This window comes from Aythya fuligula, chromosome 14, assembly GCF_009819795.1.
Source record: "Aythya fuligula isolate bAytFul2 chromosome 14, bAytFul2.pri, whole genome shotgun sequence".
Classification (NCBI taxonomy): Eukaryota; Metazoa; Chordata; class Aves; order Anseriformes; family Anatidae; genus Aythya; species Aythya fuligula.
The window spans coordinates 19,748,889-19,770,775 of NC_045572.1; the positions used below are offsets into that span (position 1 = coordinate 19,748,889).

Sequence of the window (21,887 nt, forward strand, 5' to 3'; positions counted from 1 at the left end):
GGAACTTAAGGTAAATGATGGATGGGACATAACTTTTTAACTTCGTAAAGAGGTGTTTTCTGTTATCACTTCAGAGAGGAAACAGAGCAGCCATATTGATGAAAAAACTAAGAGCAAGGAGGTTTACTTGTCATAAAGATGTGGAAAAAAAAAAAAAAGAAAGAGGAAAAGTGAGTTGGTGCTGTGAACTTCTGTATGTTGCGAGAGGAATAAACAAGTGGAGCTGGAAATTTTTAATCACGATCAAAATTCTGACTATGGCACTGTAGAGACCAGCTTGGATAACTGCTATGTCTGGAATATTGATGCACTAGTATGCAACATGTGAGAAATAACAGGCAAGAGAAGAGATGTTTTCTATGTCATGGATTTTTATACTTGCTTTGAGACAGTAGGAGGATCTTTTCTATGCAATTTGAGAGACTGCTAAAAGGGAAGACTAGGCATTACCATTTATGTCACAGGCTGCCTAGAAGTAAAACCAAGTAGAATCATCCAGTGCAGAGCAGTGGGAAGTTATAGCTGCCCTGGCACCCCTCAGTACAGGAGTACAGCTGGTTCAGTAAGTTTGTGACAAGCATTACTTTTTTTTTTTTTTTTTTTTTTTCAGAACAGAAGATGATAATTAATGACAGCCACAGGAGAGGAAGATCTGCTTGACCTGACTGTACTGGCAGGTACAGCTTTTTGAGGATATGAATGTAAAGGGCGGTTTGGATGGTAGTGGTTGTCAGCCTGTAATCCTGGTCTCTTGTTTCTATTTTGCTGGTTTTATGTTTCTCCTTCTAAGCAAAGAAAGATTTCAGTAAATTCAGTGGACTGGTAGCAAGCAACTCGCAGGAGAAAAGCCTGAAGAGGAAGTCTGTGTATGTTGAGAAAGAAAAGGATATAAACTATTAATCTTAATGTCAAGCTCTAGAAAAACTATGGCATTTATAAACAATTTGTTAGCATGTGTAAAATAACAGGCTTGCTATTTGTCTCCAAAGTGAGTTTGTCAAGGACCAGTACTATTTCTTCTCTTCTAACAGAATAACATTTTTTGTGGGGAGGGGAGAAAAAGAAGAGATCATCTGTACTTGGGATCTGTAAGAACAGTTCTTGGTAAATCAGTGCAGTTTGGTAAAACATAATAAATTAGAGGATCTCCCAAGATCCTTTCCAGACTATTTTTCTGATTCAGTGATTATGAATCTTCACCCAAACACCACTGCATTAACTTAGTTAACTTAATTAAGTCAGTTTTGAATTATGATCTGAAGCAAATAAAAATGGAAAGGGAAAAATCTTTTTTGCATACTAAAGGCGAATGTTGCAGCTGTGCTTTCAGGTTGCCTTGGCAAGTGGCCAAGCAGAGGAATTCTGTCTTAGTATCTGGTGAAGTGCTAGTTGCTTCACTAGCCAGAACAGCCCACCTGTTGCAATGGAACTATCCCTTTCTCAACTTTTTAATACTTATACGTGTCTTTGCCTTCGACCCATGACATATAAGGTTAGTTGTTTATTCTCACATGCACACATACAGAGAAGCACTTTAACCTCATTACAGGTCTCAGAGAGTTGGATAATTACCAGTCTCTCACGACCAATGCTTTCATCACTCTTTCTATTTGAAATTGTGTAGGCATCTCTGACCTATGAGGACCATCTACAGTGTACTGTGTAATATCTTATGAATTAGTTTCACTAATTCCCTGCAAGGTCCAGGCCTTTGACCTACTCAAGCAGCTGTAGAAACTGTGATCAACACTGATCTGATTTCCTCAGCTTTTAGCATCAGTTCCATCATTTATGTTATCTGTGTTGCTCTTTGTATCTTCATATAAGTCCTGGCTGAATTGGATTAGTGATGTCAACAAGGTCCTGCAATGAAACAGACGTGACTGGAGCATAGTAAGTAAATTCTCATCAGATCTTTGCCAATATCTTATCTTATCTTACCCAAAATAGAAGTGTTAATCCTGTGCATAGTCTCAGGGTTGCATGGGAATTAAACACTTGCAGAAATTAGACATCTTGTTCTTTACTTCTTGTCATCATGGATTTGTCCTTATCATTTTGACATGAGCCAGCAGTGCACACCTGCATCTTAGAAGGCCAACTATGTCCTGGGCTGCATCAAAAGAGTGGCCATCAGGTTGAGGGAGGTGATTGTGCCCTTCTGCTCTGCCCTCGTGAGGCCCTGCTTGGAATGCTGCATCTGGCACAAGAAAGATGTGGACCTGTTGGAGCAGGTCCAGAAGAGGGCCAAGAAGTTGATCAGAGGGCTGGAGCACCTCTCCTATGAGGAAAGGCTGAGAGAGCTGTGGATGTTCAGCCTGGAGAAGAGAAGGCTCTGGGGTGAGCTTATCGCAGCTTTTCAATGCTTAAAGGGGCTAGTAAAAAAAGATGGAGAGCAAATTTTTGCTCTATCGGATAGTGACAGCACAAGGGGGGATGTTTTAAACTAAAAGAGGGAGGATTTAGATTAGGTGTTAGGAGGAAATTCTTCACTCGGAGGGTGGTGAGGCACTGGAAGAGGTTGCCCAGAGAGGTTGTGGATGCCCCATCCCTGGAGGTGTTTGAGACCAGGTTGGATGAGGCCCTGGGCAACCTGATTTAGTGGGTGGCATCCCCACCTATGACAGGGGGGTTGGAACTTTGGAACTGGGTGATCTGTAATGTCCCTTCCAACCCAAGCCATTTTATGATCTTGTCATCACCTATTGCAGTAAGTACCATTTTATTTATAGGGCTCAGCAGTATCTGGGCAGTATACCATCACTCAAGTACTTGCCCACCCTCGAACACAAGCTCCTATAAAATGTTACCATTTACACATAGGATCTTGAGGAACAGACTTGCTGAAACTCATCAAGGAATTCAATTTGCATTTGAATTCTTTGAGTTCAGAGCTATATAGCCCCATTCATGTAATCACACATGGAGTGACTTTTCATGGAGTCTAAAGAGCATTTGCTTCTCATCAGCTAGTTGGAGGGTGTCATCCCTGTGCATATACTTGTGATGGGATGTCATTTCAAAAGAGCTGAGGGAAATGTTTCGTAAATGATCTGTCATGATCAAATAGGCAATGAGTTACTTTGCAGAACCAGAGCCAATGTTATTACAGAGCTGCGTTTCCCTTCTGAATCCCAATCCTTTGAAGATAGCACTTGCTGTCTGACTCCTCCAGTGAACCATTTTCCTCTGCTTTTATTCTCTGAGGTAAATTCTGCCCTTCCTGATGTGCATTGAGACTGAAGAGGGCACCTGTATGCAAGCTGATCAGGCATAAGGTTTGCATTGCCTATTTCATTACTATTTCATCCTCAGGGAGGTTGTGTGGTTTTGACTGTTAGACTGAAAATAATCAGCCAAAGAAAGCAACTGCTTTAACAACAGTCATAGAAACTCTCTCTCCACACTGGTACACTATAGGCAGCAAAACCAGTAGAGTGTTGTACATTTATTCCCCTCCCTTCCCCCGCTCACCTTCCCTCTGATATAGAGCCTTACTTTGCTTCTCATTTTTATTTCATGATTCATAAGTCCAGAGGAGCCTCTGGTCCTTACAATGTAGCTTACAATCCAACAGCTTCTAATGGAAAACATTAGCACCTAACCTCATGCAGAAAGCATCCCAATCCACTGCAATACAAATAATTTTATTCTCAGTATGGACATGAACATACAGCATCTCGGTTGCTTTTCTCTATGACTCAGCTGACGTACTGATAAGAAGTTGTAATGACTTTCCTAATATTTTGGTAGTAGCTATTAGAATAAATTAATTAGCATAAAATTAACTCTGTAAAAATAACTATGTGTCCACAGCTCCATAGAAAAAGTCATTAATAAAGCTAGTTTACTGTTACATTACTACTGAGAGATCAATATGCTTTTAGCTTTACAGATAACTCAGCTTGGACATAGAGCAATGTCTGCTCCAAGGTCATTCAGTGATAAGAACTGACTGCAAAAGCCATGAATTCTGGATTTTAGTTCTCTGAAGTGTCTAGCTGCTTTTCACTTCAGTATTGTAGATATTGGCATACAGTTAATGTTGTTACATCTTCAAGCTCATGCATGCTTTGAGTAGCAGTTGATCTTAGACTGAATGTCCACTCTGAGTGCTTGGCTACGTGCTTTCTGTGAGGCTGTGTGTACCACAAGCGCTCAACCCAGAGACTTTTTATAGCACATACATTGTTGTCTTTGTCTAATACTGCGTTTGTTTTCCTCTTTCTACAAACAGCACCTCTGAAAATGTGGAAAATTGGAAACTTTCAGCTTTCCAATCCACCCAATCCCTGCCTTTCAGAGTCCCATTGCTCATAATGCTTCATATTGGTTTGGTGCGGGAGAATAAATAAAGCCTGGTCTACTTCACCTTGGGGAAAAGGGCCTTTGTATTCTCTGTTTTGCGGCCCATAAGGGAATGGATGGTGTTGATCCACTTTCAGCCTAAGGCAGACAAATGTCTTCATATGCAAAGCTATGAAGGTGGCTGATAATGCCAACGTTGCTGATCATTATGACTATTAATTTGCAACTCTGACATACAGCTTGCCTACTTTTTGCTTTGCTGTGTTGAATAGCTCATCAAAAATGTCCATACTTTCCAGGAAGTCAGGACTAGAGCATGTATTAAGGTGTTCCACTTGGACTTACTGTGGCAACAAGAACTTTCATGAGGGTCCTGATGGCAATGACAGCATACTTCAGGTTGAGCAGAGTAGCCCAGACAGTGTCTGTTGCAATAACTGTACAACTCAGCTTCTGTGCTTCAACTGAAGAAAGTCCAGCCAGGCCTTTGTGATGTTTCTTGAAATTCATTGAAGCTATCACAGTTCATCTTCTTCATTTTGCTTTCAGGTTATGAAGGACTAGGTAAAGTGCATGAAAATTTTTGCTCTATCAAGTAACAACTCATTCAGCATGTTTGGACACATGGCAGGCTACATCTGAGTTATTTGTCATCATAGACTGTGAGAGTTTATGTGTGAGGCAGGACTCTCAGTGGAACGAGGAATCCATATACTATGCTGGTGCCATTGTCTCATTTGTTCCTGTCTTTGGTGGCAGGAAGATCCCTATGGTATCTGCAAGAGGATGTTGTTTCATGTTCCTCTTTTGTTCGAATCAACAGCAATGGTCATTCCCTTCTATTATTAGGGAGCTCTTTTAAACAAACTGAGAACAAAAGTCTGCAGTTTCCCTCTGAAATGGCTATGTCACTGTACTAATGCATGTAGCAGTTTCAGTGATGTGCCAGACTCTGCATCTGGGACTGCCACAGCCAAGGAACATTGGACTAGACCAAACAAGTACTTTGATTGCTGTATGTGCTGAGTTACTTAGTTGTACCTTACTTTGTCTAGCGTAGATCTTCTGAAGATTATAGCACTCCATTGCTTTTGCTGCATTTTTCAGGATTTGATTGCTGCAATGCTTTTTTTAGTCAAAACCAGAGGATGTTACTGCACAATGCAGAAGATGCTGAGCCTCTGACAGCTGAGCCTGCATTATTTGTAAGGAGTACTATCAGAGTTCTACTGCAGGAGGCAGCACAGAAGAAGGCTGTGCAAACACTTCTCTGCCTGGGCTAATATTTACAGCACCACACTCTGCTCTTTACGGGACCAGAGACAGACAGCAGACACTCACATCTCATATTAACACCTGTACACTACAGAAATATTAACCTAATGCAAACAGCCCAGCAGAAGTTAATGTCTGTATTCACAGAAAAGCAAACAAAAACCTCTTTCATTTCGTAGCATGAGTATTGGGTCCCTAAACAGCTCTGGCTGCTCATTGCTGATGAAGGTTCAGGGTCTTGACATCTAAAGCAGCTACCCATAGTTTTCTGCTTCAGTACCTGTGGCATTTGGCCACTTATGGCTCATATAGTTTTATTCTTTTGTTCCTATGAATAAAGCACTCAAAGCTGCTCTTGTACTTTACTTCAGTGTGGTTCACAGCAGGAATACTGGAGACATTTAGTTACGGATAGGTACAAAGACATGTAGCTCAATGTATAGACTGTATCTATGGTGATATTAACTCCTTAAAAAGAGTCATCCTACAGGAAAAAGGAACTAGCAAGTTTATTATAATGTTATTTTAGGGGGAGTGATTGACATACTGAACTACAGAGCTTCAGTCCAGAGGGACTTTGAGAAACCTGAGGACTGAGTCAAGAGAGACCTTGTGAGGTTTAGAAAAAGTGGAGCTCTCTAACAGGGCAGAACTGGCCCCATGCATCTGTTCTGGTTAGGGACTGGCGGAGGAGCAGCCCCTCTGGAAGGACCTGGACACCTGTGTGTCCTGATCCTGTGTAAGACAATCCATGCACCATGCTGTATTAGGAAGAACATGGTCAGAGAACTGAGGGAAGTTATTCCTATCTATTTAGCACTGCTGAGGCCACACCTGGAATGTTGTATGAAGTTCCCTAACCCCAAAGTTCAAGAGGGATATGTGGGAACTTGACAGAGTCCAGTGGAGGGCTACCAAGACAGTAGCATAAGACCCACAAAGAAGTGAACAGAGCTGGGATTTTTTGCTTGGCGAAGAGGAGTCTCAGTGACAATCTTTTAGCAGCCTACAGCTACATGAAGGCAAATTGCAAAGGTGACAAAGCCAAACCCATGTTGGTAATGGCAGGTGACATAAGAAGTGATCATGGCCATAATTTGTAACTTGGGTGGTTCAGACTATATATTGTGAAAAACATTTTCACCAAGAAGTTGGTGCAGTGCTGTAATAGGTTATCCAGAGATGTGTTGGAGTCTATATCCTCAAACATTTTCAAAAGTTGTAGAAAAAGCTATAGCTGACTTGTTTTGGTGCTGGTGGTAGTACTGCCTGGAACAGACATTGGATGAGAGACCCTGTAAAAACCCTTCCCGCCAACTGGTCAGGGCAGTGGTTAGAGTGCATATGCTTGGGTGAAGCACTCCAAGTCAGGAGCAGCTCAAAAGAAAAAAAATTGTAAGAGGAAAGCCAAAATCTTTCTTCAAGAGAGGAAAAGAGGAGCTCCTTCTAACAGTACTGTGTTTTTTTTTTTTGTTTGTTTGTTTGTTTTTTTTTTCAGAGACAAGAACATGGAACAAGTAGCTTTAGTAATACATTCCACTATATTTTGATTCAAAAGCATTTAAATGATGCACTTACTAGCACCTACTAATCTACAGCCCTACAAATGCTGGCCCATTTTTCCAGATCCTAGTATATCCATGCTGCATATTGTCAGAGCAGATAGTTGCTTTCTCCTTGTCTCAAGTGAATCTAAATTAGCATGCAGGACAGTGGATGTGGCAATGGCAAGACAGACCCAGGCAGATACTGTAATGCCTTAGGGGTAGCAGCTGTTCAGAGGCACATATTATATTGACTATGGTAACAGAAAAATAATGGAACTGAAAACAAGATTTTACTGTTCCTGTAGGTTGGCAAGGTACTTAAACAGATACGAGAGCAATTAAGTGACAGGACATGCATTAGATTATTTTCCCTTGATTCAGTAGGGGAAAATGGACTGGGTTTCCATTCTCCTTAAATTATGAGACAGAGGACCCCCCTGGGCACATTAGGAAAGATCAGTGATTCCACGCCGCTGCCACCTTCACCACCTTTCAGTCCTGTTTAAAACAGCACTGGAGGCAGCAGGCTTGTCTGCTTGCAGCAGGGCTTTATTTTAATTGCTCCTGTGTATTTTCCTCTTTTTGCTCGTAAAAGAGATGGGCACATGGCAGAGCAGCAGTGCAGGGGCTGATGTTTACTTTACATCTTATCAACAGCATTAGGTGCTTTAGAAACTACCAGGAAAGACAAGCCACTCCCACATGGCAGGACTTTGGACCACAACACTGAGCTGCTGTGCCCAGATGGACAAGGATTTCTCTTCTAGTTCTGCCCCTGGCAACAGGGCCTCCACGATTTCCAGTCTCATTCTTTGCCCTCAGAAATGTCCTCTTTACATCTTCCCTCCTTTCTCTCCTGTTCTTTTTAAGCATCCAACTAATTACTTGCCTTAAAAGCTATCAGTGAGATAACGTTGACAACCTAGGAGGCTATCTTTGTGCACCAGAGAGGTCTTAAGCAAGGTTTTTATATAGAGAAGATGATCAGTCAGTATAAATGTAAAAGGAGACTGTAGGTGAGAAGGTGAGATTTTGCATGCAAGCCAAATGGGTAAAGCTGTCCATTTTTATTACTTTTTTTTTTTTAACGTTTAGTAGCATTATAGACTTTTTTTTTAACTAATCCATTCTGAAGGGAAGCTGTGCCAATAGTTGAGGCACCATCACAGGCGTGCTCATGCACCTCTTTTACCACAATGATCTAGATGATTTGTAAATAATAACTGTAAACGAAAAATAGAAGATGAAAAAAATAAGGAAGATGTTCTAGTTAGATCCCCAGGGCCCTGTTCACTGGCAGGTCACATGGTTGGGGAGTAACACAAAGTAGTACAGAACCATCTCTGCTTGATGAACATACACATACATGAGTTCCTGTAGAGTCTATATCCCACCTAACACCCTGGGGAAAAAATCCCATCATGCAGCCCTAAAAAGGCTCAGGAACACTAGATATTCTACAGTACTCTGCAGTTCCTGTTTGTGACATCTCTCAGGAAAGACCTGTCTCAATTCCCTTCTTCTAGGAGTGAGATGTGCTGGAAAAGTAGTTGGCTGCACTGAATTTTGACTGTAGTCCTCAAGTAGTGCTGCAGGAGTGCCACCTGGTGGGTCTTTTCCTCACAGGGTGTCCAGAAGCCCTGGACAACAGCAGTGGAAAGCCAGCTCTGTCAGTCATCTCAGCCCTTATGAACAAGTGTGCGCAGTGCTGTGTAGAAAATACTGCTAGGGGCAGTACTGTGTTAATCATTGTTTCTCTGTTCCTAGTGTACACGATCTTCAGACTCTGTTGCTCTCAGATAGGTTTTGCTAGATATGAGCACATAAATAAGTCTGATAAGAGCTGACAAATTAATATGGACCCATCTTCTGAGAACTATAGCCCTCAGAAGTATTACTCCTTAGGGCAGGAGAAAGTTAAAACATACATGGCTGGTAGATTATAATTTGTTTTATTCTGGTTCCTAACTTTGGTTTAGTGGAGGACTTGTTATAGTTAGGTCAGAGGTTGGACTAGGTGATCTTGGAGGTCTCTTCCAACCTAGACAATTCTGTGATCAATTTCAAATTCTAACAGAATTTGAAAAAGCAATATGCCCTCCCCCACCCTGTCTACTATCACCACCCATATTTAATTTCTTTTTTTATTTGTCAAGAGCTTAGTGGCAACACGTCAGCTGTAAAACAGAACATACAATCTCATTGTGTATGATACAATTAACATTAGTATTTCTTTAGCTTGGTAATTTTCTAATTTGAGGGGTAAGAAAGCTTAGTCTGATCTTTTGTATTAGATACAGTCTTGGGGACTATGCAAACTTTTGGAGTGGCAGAAAGACACTGGATAGAATTCCACCTAGTCCTTGTCTGTCTCTGAAAACAGCCACTCTCAGCTGCAGCACAGGGGGCTGGAAAAACATCCCAAAACCAGAATTTGAACAGACTTCCCTTACAGAAAGCTGCTTTCACTAACCTGATCTGCTGGCTAGTGCTATTTAAATATACATAAAGATAACAGTTTCAGACTTGTCATCCCCACCACAAAGAATCTAAACCGAGATGCCAACAATCCAATTACACTGAGCCAGTACTCCAAAAAAAATGTCTCTGTGGTTTAATAGCCACAGGTTGGGAAAACCATGTCAATAAGGGCTTAACAGACATGATAGAGAAATTAATATTTTTCCAGTTCTCACTGTTGATCCTTATAGAAGCAGTTGTTGGGGACTTATTTGCTGGGCATACCTGATCCTGGCTACTGATGGGCTGAGAAATCATTTTAGATATCCATTAGCACCTGCATGCCTAGCTTTTTTAATTGCCACAGGAAAGAAGGTTCAGTTATCATACACTTCAGTCTGCTCCAGTTCCTTATTTTACCAGTGAGAAGTGAAAACTAACAAAAAAATCCACAGCAGTGTTTAGTATTAAAAAGAAACATGGGGAGTGCTGTCTGAAGCAGGAGAGCTGAGCTCAGCTGATGACATACACTACCTTGCAGGCTTTAGACAAGACAACCTGAAAGCTGGCTTAGTATTTATTGAACAAAGCCTGTTCTTTTCCCTAAGCAGCTATGGTACCATTTCATTTGAGACTTTATGCTCAGCCAGTGTCCCACAGAGGCAGCACTGAGATTTTTTAAACAGACTTCCTAATTTGTCCTAGCCCTGTCAGTAGAACAAGGAAGGTTCTCTTTCTTTCACCATCACAGTCTAGTTGTCTTCAGGGAAGAAAACTTTGCTCTGGAAGGCAGAACTCTCTTAGGCAGCTTCCACTCCAGCTATTGCTTTGGTGCTCACAGTTTCATGAGGTGAGTGATCTGGTCCCGCTTCCTTCACTACAAAGTCTATGACTTGCTTGTGGTGTAGAATTTCAGCAACTCTGCTTTGAAGTCCTGATGTTGCATTGGACAATAGCTCTGGGATTCACAAAGTTCCTGGTGAATGGAAGGAAAATGCATTATGTCAAGTGGTTATTACTGTGGGATGCTGGGCAGACAAAACTAGACAGTGTATCATGGAAGCCAGTATGTTCTCAGTGTGGCCAGAATCATTCTTGATTCCATGCCAGCACTTACAGGGGAGACAGGGACCATAGTCTAGTGGCTGAAACAACTAGGAGTCCAGCACTCCATGAGTACCTTTATCTATGTTAGTTTGTACAGGGAGATGGGGAGAAAGTGATGCTAACTTTACATGAACAGTGATCACACAGACTATTTGGGAGGAAGGTAATCAGAGTTTCACAGAACTGCCTATTATATCTGTTCTCATGAACTCAGTAATGGCAAAACCCAAACTAAAACCTAATCAAATATTAAGAACAAACAACAAAACAGAGAAGTTCATAATGGAACTGTATTAAGACCTTCTAGGTCCTCTAACTAAAAAGAATGTTACAGAGATGGAAGAGGTACAAGGCAGGGATGATCAAAGTACAAAATGGTTTCCCAGCATGGAAGAGGTGAATACACAGAGGTTCTTCAGTCATGAAGAAATGACTAAGGAGGATCTGACATAGGTCTATAGACCCCTGAGTGCCTTGAAATGGAAAACGACCGTCTCTGTATAGACACTGTAGAAACCAAAAGAAAAAACAGTGTGAGGTTCAGATCACATAGGATAAGGAAAAGCTTCAGAACTCTGTTATGGGGAAGTATGAAAGTGAGAAAATCACATAAATTTGAAAAAAAATAAGATGGAAACATTTATGGGAGAAAGTCCTACCAAGGACTATTATATACACAGATGCCACAAACTGCTAGACACTGTAGAATACTCTGTGAAATTTGCAGTCCATGTTTGCCACCTTTTTATACCATTCTGTAACACAGAGAAACTGGCTAGAAAGCTATACTATGCCAGAGTATTCTGATGGTATTTCTCTGGGGAAGACAGCCAGAAGCACTGCCTTATTCAACAGCCTGCTCTTAAAAAATCATCTAATACCCCAGTCGCTCTACCTCCCATAATTTTGCTTCATCTTTAAGTGTCTTCATCCACACCCCTTTTGCCTCCTCAGCCAGCCCCTCAACCACCACAACTTACCCAGCTCCCTCATCTTGCTGTATCCCCTTATACTCACAGAGATAGTGGCAGTCAAGGATGTAGAACTTGTCAATCAGGCTTTGAAATTGCCCAGAGAGCAGAGCAGGCACCTGTAAAATACACAATAGACAGTTTCATGGAGTTTTAACAGTCAGAAGAGTAGGTGGGACATGGCCAAGATGGAAAGCTCCGGATGCACAGCAGAAACCATCTGTGAAGGGGCCACCTCACTAGATTTAACACAAGTGCACCCATGACTTTAGCCAAGGTCTTATAACAGCAGAGAGAGAAGGCATGACACAGAGCACCAGGCCTTACTAAACTCTTCAATAAAACAGCGAAGCATATTAGTGAGGAAGGCAGAGAAGTAATAGGGCAGCATGTTTGCATATAGCAAGAAAAACACCCAATCTCACAAATGATAGGCAGGAAGAAAGACCACCACTCATGTCTCCGGTGTGATGAAGTGGAGATCTTGGTGTTTTTGTCACTATTGGCAGCGCATATACCTGAGGAAAGCGTAGTACCAGCTTAGGACAGCACTTGTTGTGAGACTCCTTCCTCCTTAGAGTTTTGCGTGGCTTAGCATTCGTGCCCAGAGCAGTTTTTCCCACCCCCCTCCCAAAAGACCTGTAAAGGTGTAGTCAAGCAGGTAGCTTGCGATTGATTGAAATCACTCTCGCCTTGCTCATCGCCCCTTCTGGTGACAGCTGTTTGCGAACAGCTCGCTACGTCTACAAGCCCTTCACGCGCACCGCCCTCCTTTCGGCCGTTTCCTCGCGGGTACTACACGAGCCCCTCGGTCCAGTACCGAGGAGCTGCCTGCCCGAAGGACCCCACGCGCCGGTTCTGCGACACCGACTCCCCAGCGAGCGAGGCGGCCCCGTCAGCGCGGGCCGAGAGCCCGGCGGGGCGGGGCGGGGCGGGGCGGGGCGGGGCGGGGCGGGCGGCGCGCTGGGCCCTGCTGCGCGCTCCCTGGCCGCTGGCCTGGGGCCCTCGCTCGCTGCTGCGCCGCGGAGGGTTGTGGGGCGGCCCGCGGCGGGGCGCGGGGCCGCGGCGGCGGCAGCCGGAAGCGGAAGCGAGCGGCGCTGCGGCTGCGAGGCCTCCACGGCTGCGGGGCCGCGGGGCCGCGGCCCGGCCCTTCCGCTTTGCCGCGGGAGCCGGCGGCGAGCAGCGCCGCGTTCCTCCACCGTTCCTCCGCGGCGCTGAGCGGCGCGACCCGGCCCGGCTCATGGACCGGCACAAAGTGAAGCGGCAGCGGCTGGACCGGATCTGCGAAGGTGAGGCGGGGCGGGCGGCCCCGGCCCCGGCCCCGGCCCCGGCCCCCGGCGGCAGCGCGGCCTCGTGCGGCGGGGCCCCAGGCCCGGCTGCGGCGCTCCCTGCCGGGAGCCGCGCGCTCCGCGCCGCTGAGGCGGAGGCAGCGCCTCGCGGGGGCGGACCGCGGGGGCGCCGCCAGTGCGCGGGTTCCTCTGCACGCCTCGAAAGGAAGCGGAGCTGGGGCCTGGGAACGGGCGGCGCGAGGAGGCAGTAGGCCCGAACGGACTGCATTCTTGGTTTTGGGAGTCTAGAGTAAGCATACGTGCTTGTGAGGTCTCCTCTGTTACCTTATTCTCTATCAGGCTTTTTTTTTTTTCTTCTTTAATGTCTAGTAATGACAGAGAGCTTCCCCCCCACCCCCCAGGTTCACTTCCTCGTTGGTTTCCTGTTTATTTCTTTTGCTTTAAGTAATCCCTTCGTTAATACTGTAGAGTTCCAGAAGAACTAGTGATTTATTGGACTAGCAGATGAGGGCTCCATTTCATACATGCTGTATTTCATACAATCGCTTCTGCTGACTTTCTTAATAGGCATACGGCCTCCTCTTGTGAATGGCCCGATGCCAGCACGGCCACTGGTTGCGCTCCTGGATGGAAGAGATTGCACTGTGGAGATGCCCATCCTGAAGGATGTTGCTACAGTGGCATTTTGCGATGCTCAGTCAACTCAGGAAATCCATGAAAAGGTGGGGAAGAAAATATACGAGCATTTGGACATTGAGCTCTGTCTCTTTGTGTATCAAGGTAGAGATTGATTTGGACTGCTTTTTGTTGTAGGTACTGAATGAGGCAGTAGGAGCTCTGATGTATCACACCATTACGCTGTCTCGTCAGGATCTGGAGAAATTCAAAGCCCTCAGGGTCATTGTGCGTATTGGCAGTGGCTATGACAATGTTGACATCAAATCTGCTGCAGAATTAGGTATGGTGATACCATTAGGGTTCTGATGTGATCAGAACTGAATGAGAAGTAGAGCACTGCATGTGTTTTTCTGTATATAACTATGTGCTTTAAAAATCTTTATGTGAAAAGATTTTGAATTGCTTAGTAGGAGGCATCATCAGGAAGCAGAGAAATATCTGAGCTGGTAGGTGGCCTGAAAGGAAGAATCTCAGTTCTCAAATTACTCTGCTATAGATACCAGACCCTTTGCAATTGTCTAAGGTTCAGAAAGCTATATATGATGTCTAGATAACCTCTCTTTGGTGAGGCAGTATTGGGTTGTTTGTGGGGAAACAACTGAGCAAACTGACATCTGAAAGCAGCGTACAAGGGGTAAACTCACTGCAAATGCTTGATTAGTGATTTTTTTTCTGTTTGTTTTTTATATATGGGTACTGCTTCAATATCTTATGGATCCCTGTAGATCCCAGCAGAAGTTTAGGCATGTGAAGGGTCTCTGGATCAGGTGACACAAAGCTGCTATTCATTATTAAACATATGGTAGTGAGGCTTTTAGACTCTAGTCTCCTTAAGGAGGTGGATCAGCTAAGAACCCCATGCCTTTTTTTTTAAGGTTGTGACAGTTATTTGAAACCTGACTTAATACAAATCAGATTAAGCTTAAACCAAGTGCAAGTATTTATATATAAAATTGTAATAGGCAATACAATTTCAAGATCCGTAAGAACAGATGAACTGCAAACAAATGAAGAATGCATGTTTGTCTAGATTCCCAAGAATTCCTGGCAAGGTATTTGGCTCTTATTCAGCCGTTACGCTTTCTGGCTGAACAATTAACAATTATTTCTGTGCTTTTAGTCAGACCCTTTAATTCATTCCAAAGTACGGTACTGTTCCTTGTATGTTCTGAATCCCCAAATTGGTGCAAAAGGCTCATGTCATTGTGTTTTCTTACACTTAAGCATCATATTGCACGTAAACACAAATTTGTGCCTACTTACGAAAGAGATGAATGTATCCGGTTTGTCTGAAGTTGAATGAGATGTTAACTAGTGAGATGATAAGAAGTTAGGTTTTCCCATTTTCCCTTTTCATCTTCTCCAAATCATCTGTGTGGCATTATGACACAGTTGTAAATGATTCGATAGAGAAAAGGTATTGGATATCTGGGATTGTGCAGGGCTGTTCATGTAGTTCACTTAGGAGGAAAGTGTGATCTGAATTTAGTTCAATGTCTCCTATGTAATAGGTTTACAAAGAGTGATGTACTGCTGAATCTTGTGTCCTCAATCATTACCTATATTTTATTTCTAGTTTTTAGATAGATGATGGAATTTGAGGAGGAAAATTTTGCTTGGTTTGACAAGCATTACATTTCAGAGTCCCTTTTTTTATCTAGTTATTTTTATTTCTTGGCTGCTAAAAATAAAATGAAAAAAATCTCTTCTGAAGTGGTGCTTACCCCTGTTTAGGAGCAGTAAATTGTTGAATGGAGGATAGCAGCAGGGAAGTGATATGCTGCCTGCTTCTCCTCTTCCCCTTTTTGTTGTTGTTGTTGTTTGTTTTGTTTTGTAGTTTTGTTTTTATTTTGGATAGACAGCTCAGGAATGACCACATATTGCTGCAGTGCTCTGGCATCTTTTCTTTTTTCTGGCAGTAATTTGTGCTTCCAACACCTTTACTCTGCTGGCATTAGTGATGTACCTGATAGTTCTAGCTTTGGTTTTATGGTCTCTTGTGGCTGTATATTATTCTAGAGTGGGAGTGTTATATGTTGTTATTTTTAAATGTAACTTCAAACTCTTGTGGTTTCTCTCTGCATTTAATGAGGTAGTTACTTAGTGTTGCTCCTGGGGAAGCTGTTAGTTGAGTGAGCATCTGGACTGTGAAGCATGAAAGAGCACAACCATCTGTCTTCTTAATTCTTCTACAATCTGTCAGTTAATCTGTCAGGAGTATCTCTGGAATGAGTGCATCTTCTTCAGTGCAGACCTCCTAAAACAGTAGGTTTCTTTTGTCACTTGTGTGATCCAGTTTTCGCATTTCAGCTATTTTTTTTTCTGGTGAGGATGTCAATCAAATGGATATGTATAAGGAAGGAATGAAATTTCCTTGGGGTTAAAAACCTGACTGATAGTAGAATCAGCTTCTGAAATGAATCCTGTGTTTCTTAGCAGTAGTTCTGGAGCACTGAATTACGTTTCAGCATTTATGCCTAAAGAGCATAATTTTGGTTTAGTGTTGTGATGCTAAAAATCTCGTATGAACTCTGTGGTTTTGTAGGTATTGCAGTTTGCAACATCCCTTCCTCCTCTGTAGAGGAGACTGCTGATTCTACCCTCTGCCACATCTTGAACCTCTATCGCCGTGTTACTTGGCTACATCAGGCTATGCGGGAGGGGAACCGAGCTTCAAGTGTGGAGCAGATTCGAGAGGTGGCTGGAGGTGCTGTGCGTATCCGTGGGGAGACTTTGGGCATCATTGGACTAGGTAAGTGATGGGAATCGTTAGACTGAAAAGCATACTGTGAATGTTTTTGGGAACCTAAGAGTCACAGACTGGAGAGAGAAAAAAAAAAAAAAAAAGAATTTTACAGCTGTTCATTATGAAACACACTGACTGTTAAGAAATGCTAGTGTCCTGTTCAGTGCAGCTGAACATCTTCAAGAGTTGAGTATATACCATGGGATTGGGGATTTTTTTCTTACTCAGATGGTTGGATGAATTGGAACATTCAGACAGCTGTTCTCAGTGACTGCTTCCCTGCGTGCTAGCCTCTGTATCAGTAACAAAACTGCCTGAAAGCTACCAATTCCTTCTCCAAGTTCTTGTGATCAGACTATTGCTGCCTCTGAAACAGGGTACAGATTTGATTTGAAAAACAGCTTATTTTAGGGTAAGCTCCGTCTATTGCACAGGGAATGACTAGAATTAGTCAAATGAGATCAGCACTGAATAAATAGCCAGCCTCCTTTGGATTGCTGTGGCAATCCTAGGAATGTCCAGGGCTGCAGTACCTTGGGCCTGGCAGTAAACTCCAGTGTAGGCTCCCAGTCTACCCCAGTATCTTGTTTTAAAAGTTTGTTTTACCTTTCCTTGATGATTGTGGGTTTTCTTTTGTGAAGGCCGAGTTGGACAGGCAGTGGCTCTGCGAGCCAAGTCCTTTGGCTTCAACGTGATTTTCTATGATCCCTATCTGCCGGATGGAGTGGAGCGATCCTTGGGTTTACAACGAGTAGGAACCCTGCAGGATCTACTAATGCACAGCGATTGCATCACATTGCACTGCAGCCTGAATGAACATAACCATCACCTCATCAATGACTTCACTATTAAACAGGTGCAGCAGGAGCTTGATTTCCCCCACAGAGCACTGTGGAAATGAATGCAAACAGAAACTGCTGCTTTCACAGAGGCTGAGAGCGTGTGAATCCTGCTGCCTCTGCTGTGTGCCTCCTGCTGCCTTCGGAGGCTGGGAGCATGTGGATCTGGGTGCCTGTGCTTTGTGCTTATAGAATTTCTTGTTAAGAGAAAAATATGATTGGCTCTTTTTACCAAGTAATTTCACTTATTAAGAATGTTTTATGTTATTAAATAATTTAAAATTACCTTTAAAATGCATAACTGGTTGTACTGGTTAGAGTCAGATCTGGTGTGGATGGAACTATGTAAGCTTCTTTACACAGCTCTGTCAAAGTCTTTCTGCCCAAGCCCACTGCAAAGCCAGTCTCGGGCTCTACTCCACTAGTCTGAATGCTTTTCAGTGCTTTCATGAGAGACATCTGGACATCATAGTCCAGTTTTGTATAGCTGCATACTTGATTCATGTCCTCTTCTTTAAATTAGTAGGATGAATATGGAGTGCAAAATTTGAGAGTTCCAGTTTTGCCCTTGTTGTATTGTGGTTTTCTTTGTTCATTTTTAAAGCAAATTTCTCAAGCATTGCTTGCAGGCATTTCCCCTGTGGTTAGCTTTGCAGTGAGAGCACTCCTAGTTCGTCCGGGCCTCATCTAATCACTGCAGGCTCCTGTTCATTTTCAGTAGAGTTCCCAAGATTCACTTTGTTCCCCTGGGAAGTCTTTATCAACCCACTTAATATTTTTCTTCTTTCAGATGCGCCAAGGCTGCTTCTTAGTGAACACAGCCCGGGGAGGGCTGGTTGATGAGAAAGCCTTAGCTCAAGCCTTGAAAGAGGGGAGAATCAGAGGAACAGCATTGGATGTACATGAATCTGAGCCTTTCAGGTATCACTACACCTGCATGCCTGTTATGTTACTCAAGCACTAGATGATTCTTTCATGTTTATGTTATGCTGATACCTGAGAGGACAAATGGAGTTATCATTTCTGGAGATAATTTTTTTTTTCCCCCCACAGCTTTGCTCAGGGGCCCTTAAAAGATGCACCCAATGTGATCTGCACCCCACACACTGCCTGGTACAGCGAGCAAGCTTCCATTGAGTCCAGAGAAGATGCAGCTAAAGAGATCCGCAGAGCTATTACAGGTAATGAGGAAGACTGTGTTTGATCTGCAGCTGCTGCTGGATTAGGATTCTTTTGTTAGTTCACTGCAAGGATTACGGATTTGGAACTGCTGATTGTTCTTAGACTCAGTAACTGGTTTCTGGAACTGCAGTGTAAGTTGGTAATTGTCCCCGTGCCTTTTGAGAATGTAGTAACTAATGCTGGAATGGCACTTTCCCTCCTTGGGAAGGCATTGAAATTCTTGCTGAGTTTCACTGAAACTACATCTTCTAAATCCTTTGCAGTAATTGCTTTTGACAGTTACTCTGTACACCTCTTTCTGGAGTAGCACATGTTGTCTCCTGGGAAAGGTGAGCCCTGGTGATTGCAGTTTACATGGCCAGTGATTTCCCCAAGATCACAAAAGTGGGAAGGAAGGATCCGTTTCGTGTGTTCTTCAGAGACCAGTTGTTCAGAGGAGTCACCCCTGTCCAGTGTTATCCTGTGAAATTAGAATACCGAATGTTTCCTTTTTACTTTCATTTGTAAATACTGCTAGGGATGAGCACCTTCTATTTGTCTCGTTTTTCTGTTCTGTTCTGTTTTCTGTCATTCTTGGTGCTCCTGCAGGTCACATACCTGATGCTCTGAGGAACTGTGTTAATAAGGAGTATTTGCTGTTAGCAGCACAGTGGTCCAGTATTGATCCTGCAAGTGTCCACCCAGAACTCAATGGAGCTGCAGCATACAGGTGAGATATATAGGTTATTGCTTCCAAGCAGATTTTCCTGCTGAAATAGGCCAACGTTCCTCTTTGGGTTTGAGAACTACTTGTACCTGCAAGCAGATGTGTTTCTGTTCCTATATACTCTGTAAATGAGCAATTTCCAGAAAGTTAACTGCAGCACTACTGAAACCATACTAGGATTTAGCATTTGCCTGGTTATGTTTTGTTCAAACTGAATACTGGTTATTTTTTCCAAATCCTTGCAAGACCTGCCCAAGAAATCTTTTGATATAAGAAAGCCTGCTGGGTGCCTGAAAAGACAACTAGATCTTAACATTTAGAAGGTGCACATATCACTATGTCTGTATAAACAAAGCACAGTTCTTATCAGTAGCTCAGATGAGGACTCTCAAAAAGACATTGTCTGGTAGATTTGGGCAGTGGCCTAAATAAGGGTGTATTTCAGGCTGTTACAGGCTTGCAGAATGATTGTGGATAGGTTCAGATATATTTATTGAGAAGGCATGGGGAGGCAGTATGGAAGTAAATGGTTTCTTAACAATTCGTAAGTATGTCTCTACTATTTTTTTTTTTTTATCTTATTTCCTAGCTAAACTAAGAAAACAGTCTTACTTTTCTATCTTGGATCCCAGTGAAGCATAGCTGGTAGCTTGTACTCTTCTTGCTGATGGGGGGGGAATTTCCAGCTCTTCAGGATATCTCCATACTGTGCCTCATGCTGTTTCCCACAGGATATACAAACAAAGTTTGTACTTGCCTTCCAAATGCTTAGCACGTGACCTGAAACTGTCTCTGTCTGTCTGAGAACAGGTGTCATTTGGTAATAGGATGTAACTGCAACTCTTCGGCTCTGGAGACTTTTCCTATATTCTATACCTTGGAGCAATTCTGCTAGAAAAAGGGATTTGTATTCAGCAGGTGCCTAAGGGCACAGCTCCCTTTCCCTTGCAAAACTGTTGGACCAAGCATGTAATTCATGTTTCTGTTGGTTTCAGGTTTCCTCCAGGAGTAGTGGGAGTAGCCACCCCCGGGCTACCAGAACCACCAGTAGTGGAAGGGATTGTAGCTCATGGGATCCCTTCTGTTTCCCTCTCTGCACCACGTACCCCTTCCCCAGGAGAGACGAGTAAACTGGATGCAGACAGAGAGATTCCTGCTGACCAGTAGCAGCATCTCTCTCTCCTTTCCTCTGTCAGCTGAAAAAAATAGGAGGATATCTCCTCCTAGGACCTTCTTTAACACCATACAGAGACTGTTTCCTGTTCATATAGGACAGGAGGATGCATTTCATTACTGGCAAACTTTAGCTCTTGCCTTTATTTTATAACCCTTTTAGTTATTATCTCTCAGTGAATCTTTCTCCTTCTCTGGGGCAGGGCAGCAGTGACCTTGCCTCCCCTTGGAAATACTTGGTTTAACCAGTGATTTTTCCTATATGTCTGCCTTGATCGTCTGTGACAGGGAACTGTCTGTAGTGCACTTGAAAATGGGAGAGGTAGAGCTGCCTGATCAGGAAAGGCCTTCAGTGCCCCTAATACCAGACCAGCGCACATTTTTCAGTTATGACTTGTAGCAGCTTATGTTCCATTTGGCTGATCCTCTCAAAGAATAGGCATGGGAAATACCAGAAAAAGATATGGAAATCGGAGAAGTGACTCTTGTCTGTATTACGCTGTTGGTAGAATGCAGCCTCAGCTCTGTGCATTACCTTGCTTGTTTTAATCAAGGTTTTCTGTGAGAACAGCGCAGGCACTGCTTGTTCTTGACCATAAGTTTTCTCTATGCAGTAGTAGGTGTAAAAGTAAAAGTGGCAGATTCAAAGTCAGTCTTGTAAAACATTTGGAATGGATTAAAAAGTCACAAACTGTGTTCTGGTGGCCGCTGTTTGTGAGGCTTCAGAATAATTCACTGTGGAGTTTGCATACCTCAGAGAAGGCAAGAGAATGCAGAAATAGGAAAAACTTGCACTGGGAGACAGCAAGTAGCAATAATTTGCAGCTGCAATTGCTGGTTCCTCGCACACACGTACCTCAGTCTAATGGCGCTGTTTATTCACAGGGTATGTTATAATTCTAAACTTTGTGCTACAGAATTTTGTAGGCATAACTGCATCAACTAGAAGTAACATACCAGTGCTGGTGACCCTTGTCTCTGCTCATGGAGAACACAGCTTTTAAGGCTTGACCAAATTACTCTAGTTGCTGTAGCTCTGCTAGCATATACTGCATCTTCAATAGTGGGTAGAGTAAAATGGAGCTTTTTAGCCTTGTGATACTAAAGGAGAAAGAGAATACAATTAGCTTATCACCTGAAGCCAAGGCAGGATTGTTACTCTGAAGTCTTTGAAGTCTTTTCCAATTTCTCTGTCCCAAATGATTGAGAATGAATCAATTCTTTGAGGGGAGAGGAGTCTTCAGCAAAATGGGTTCCACAGGAGATTTTCCTTTAAATTTCATCTTGTTACACTTCAGTTACAGCCTTTCCATGCACAAGATGTAACAATCCGTGATGACTTATTTCTGTTGTGTGGGTACATTAAAGTAGGTGCTATACAGGAGGCATATATGGTGTGGTTTTGTCTGTCTCCCTTGATTCCTCCCTCTTTTGTGTGTCTGTGACTGGGAGCTGAATAGTGGGAACAGACTGCAAAAACACCTTGAGGAGTGGATGAAATTATTTGCTTAGGCTGTTTACAATTTGAGAAGCTGAACAAAGCTTTCAGAGTCGCAAAGGTTTCAGGCTTTTTCCAGGTTTTAAGTTACTCTCCAGTACTGCATTT

General features: G+C 43.1%; 1 protein-coding gene across 2 annotated transcripts; it reads left to right on the forward strand.

The window, feature by feature from the left end:
• Nucleotides 1–12,822: 12,822 nt before the first annotated feature.
• LOC116494706 (C-terminal-binding protein 2) lies at nucleotides 12,823–21,671 on the forward strand. Of its 2 annotated transcripts, none has more exons than XM_032196739.1 (9): nucleotides 12,823–12,957; nucleotides 13,525–13,679; nucleotides 13,771–13,915; nucleotides 16,181–16,387; nucleotides 17,023–17,237; nucleotides 18,011–18,141; nucleotides 18,274–18,401; nucleotides 18,991–19,111; nucleotides 20,104–21,671. In XM_032196739.1, exons 1-9 carry the CDS (start codon nucleotides 12,909–12,911, stop codon nucleotides 20,273–20,275), a joined length of 1,323 nt encoding a protein of 440 aa, XP_032052630.1. In that variant the 5' UTR covers nucleotides 12,823–12,908; the 3' UTR covers nucleotides 20,276–21,671. The 2 variants fall into 2 exon arrangements, with proteins under 2 accessions (XP_032052630.1, XP_032052631.1); XM_032196740.1 differs by lacking the exon at nucleotides 12,823–12,957 and adding an exon at nucleotides 13,228–13,246.
• Nucleotides 21,672–21,887: the final 216 nt, after the last annotated feature.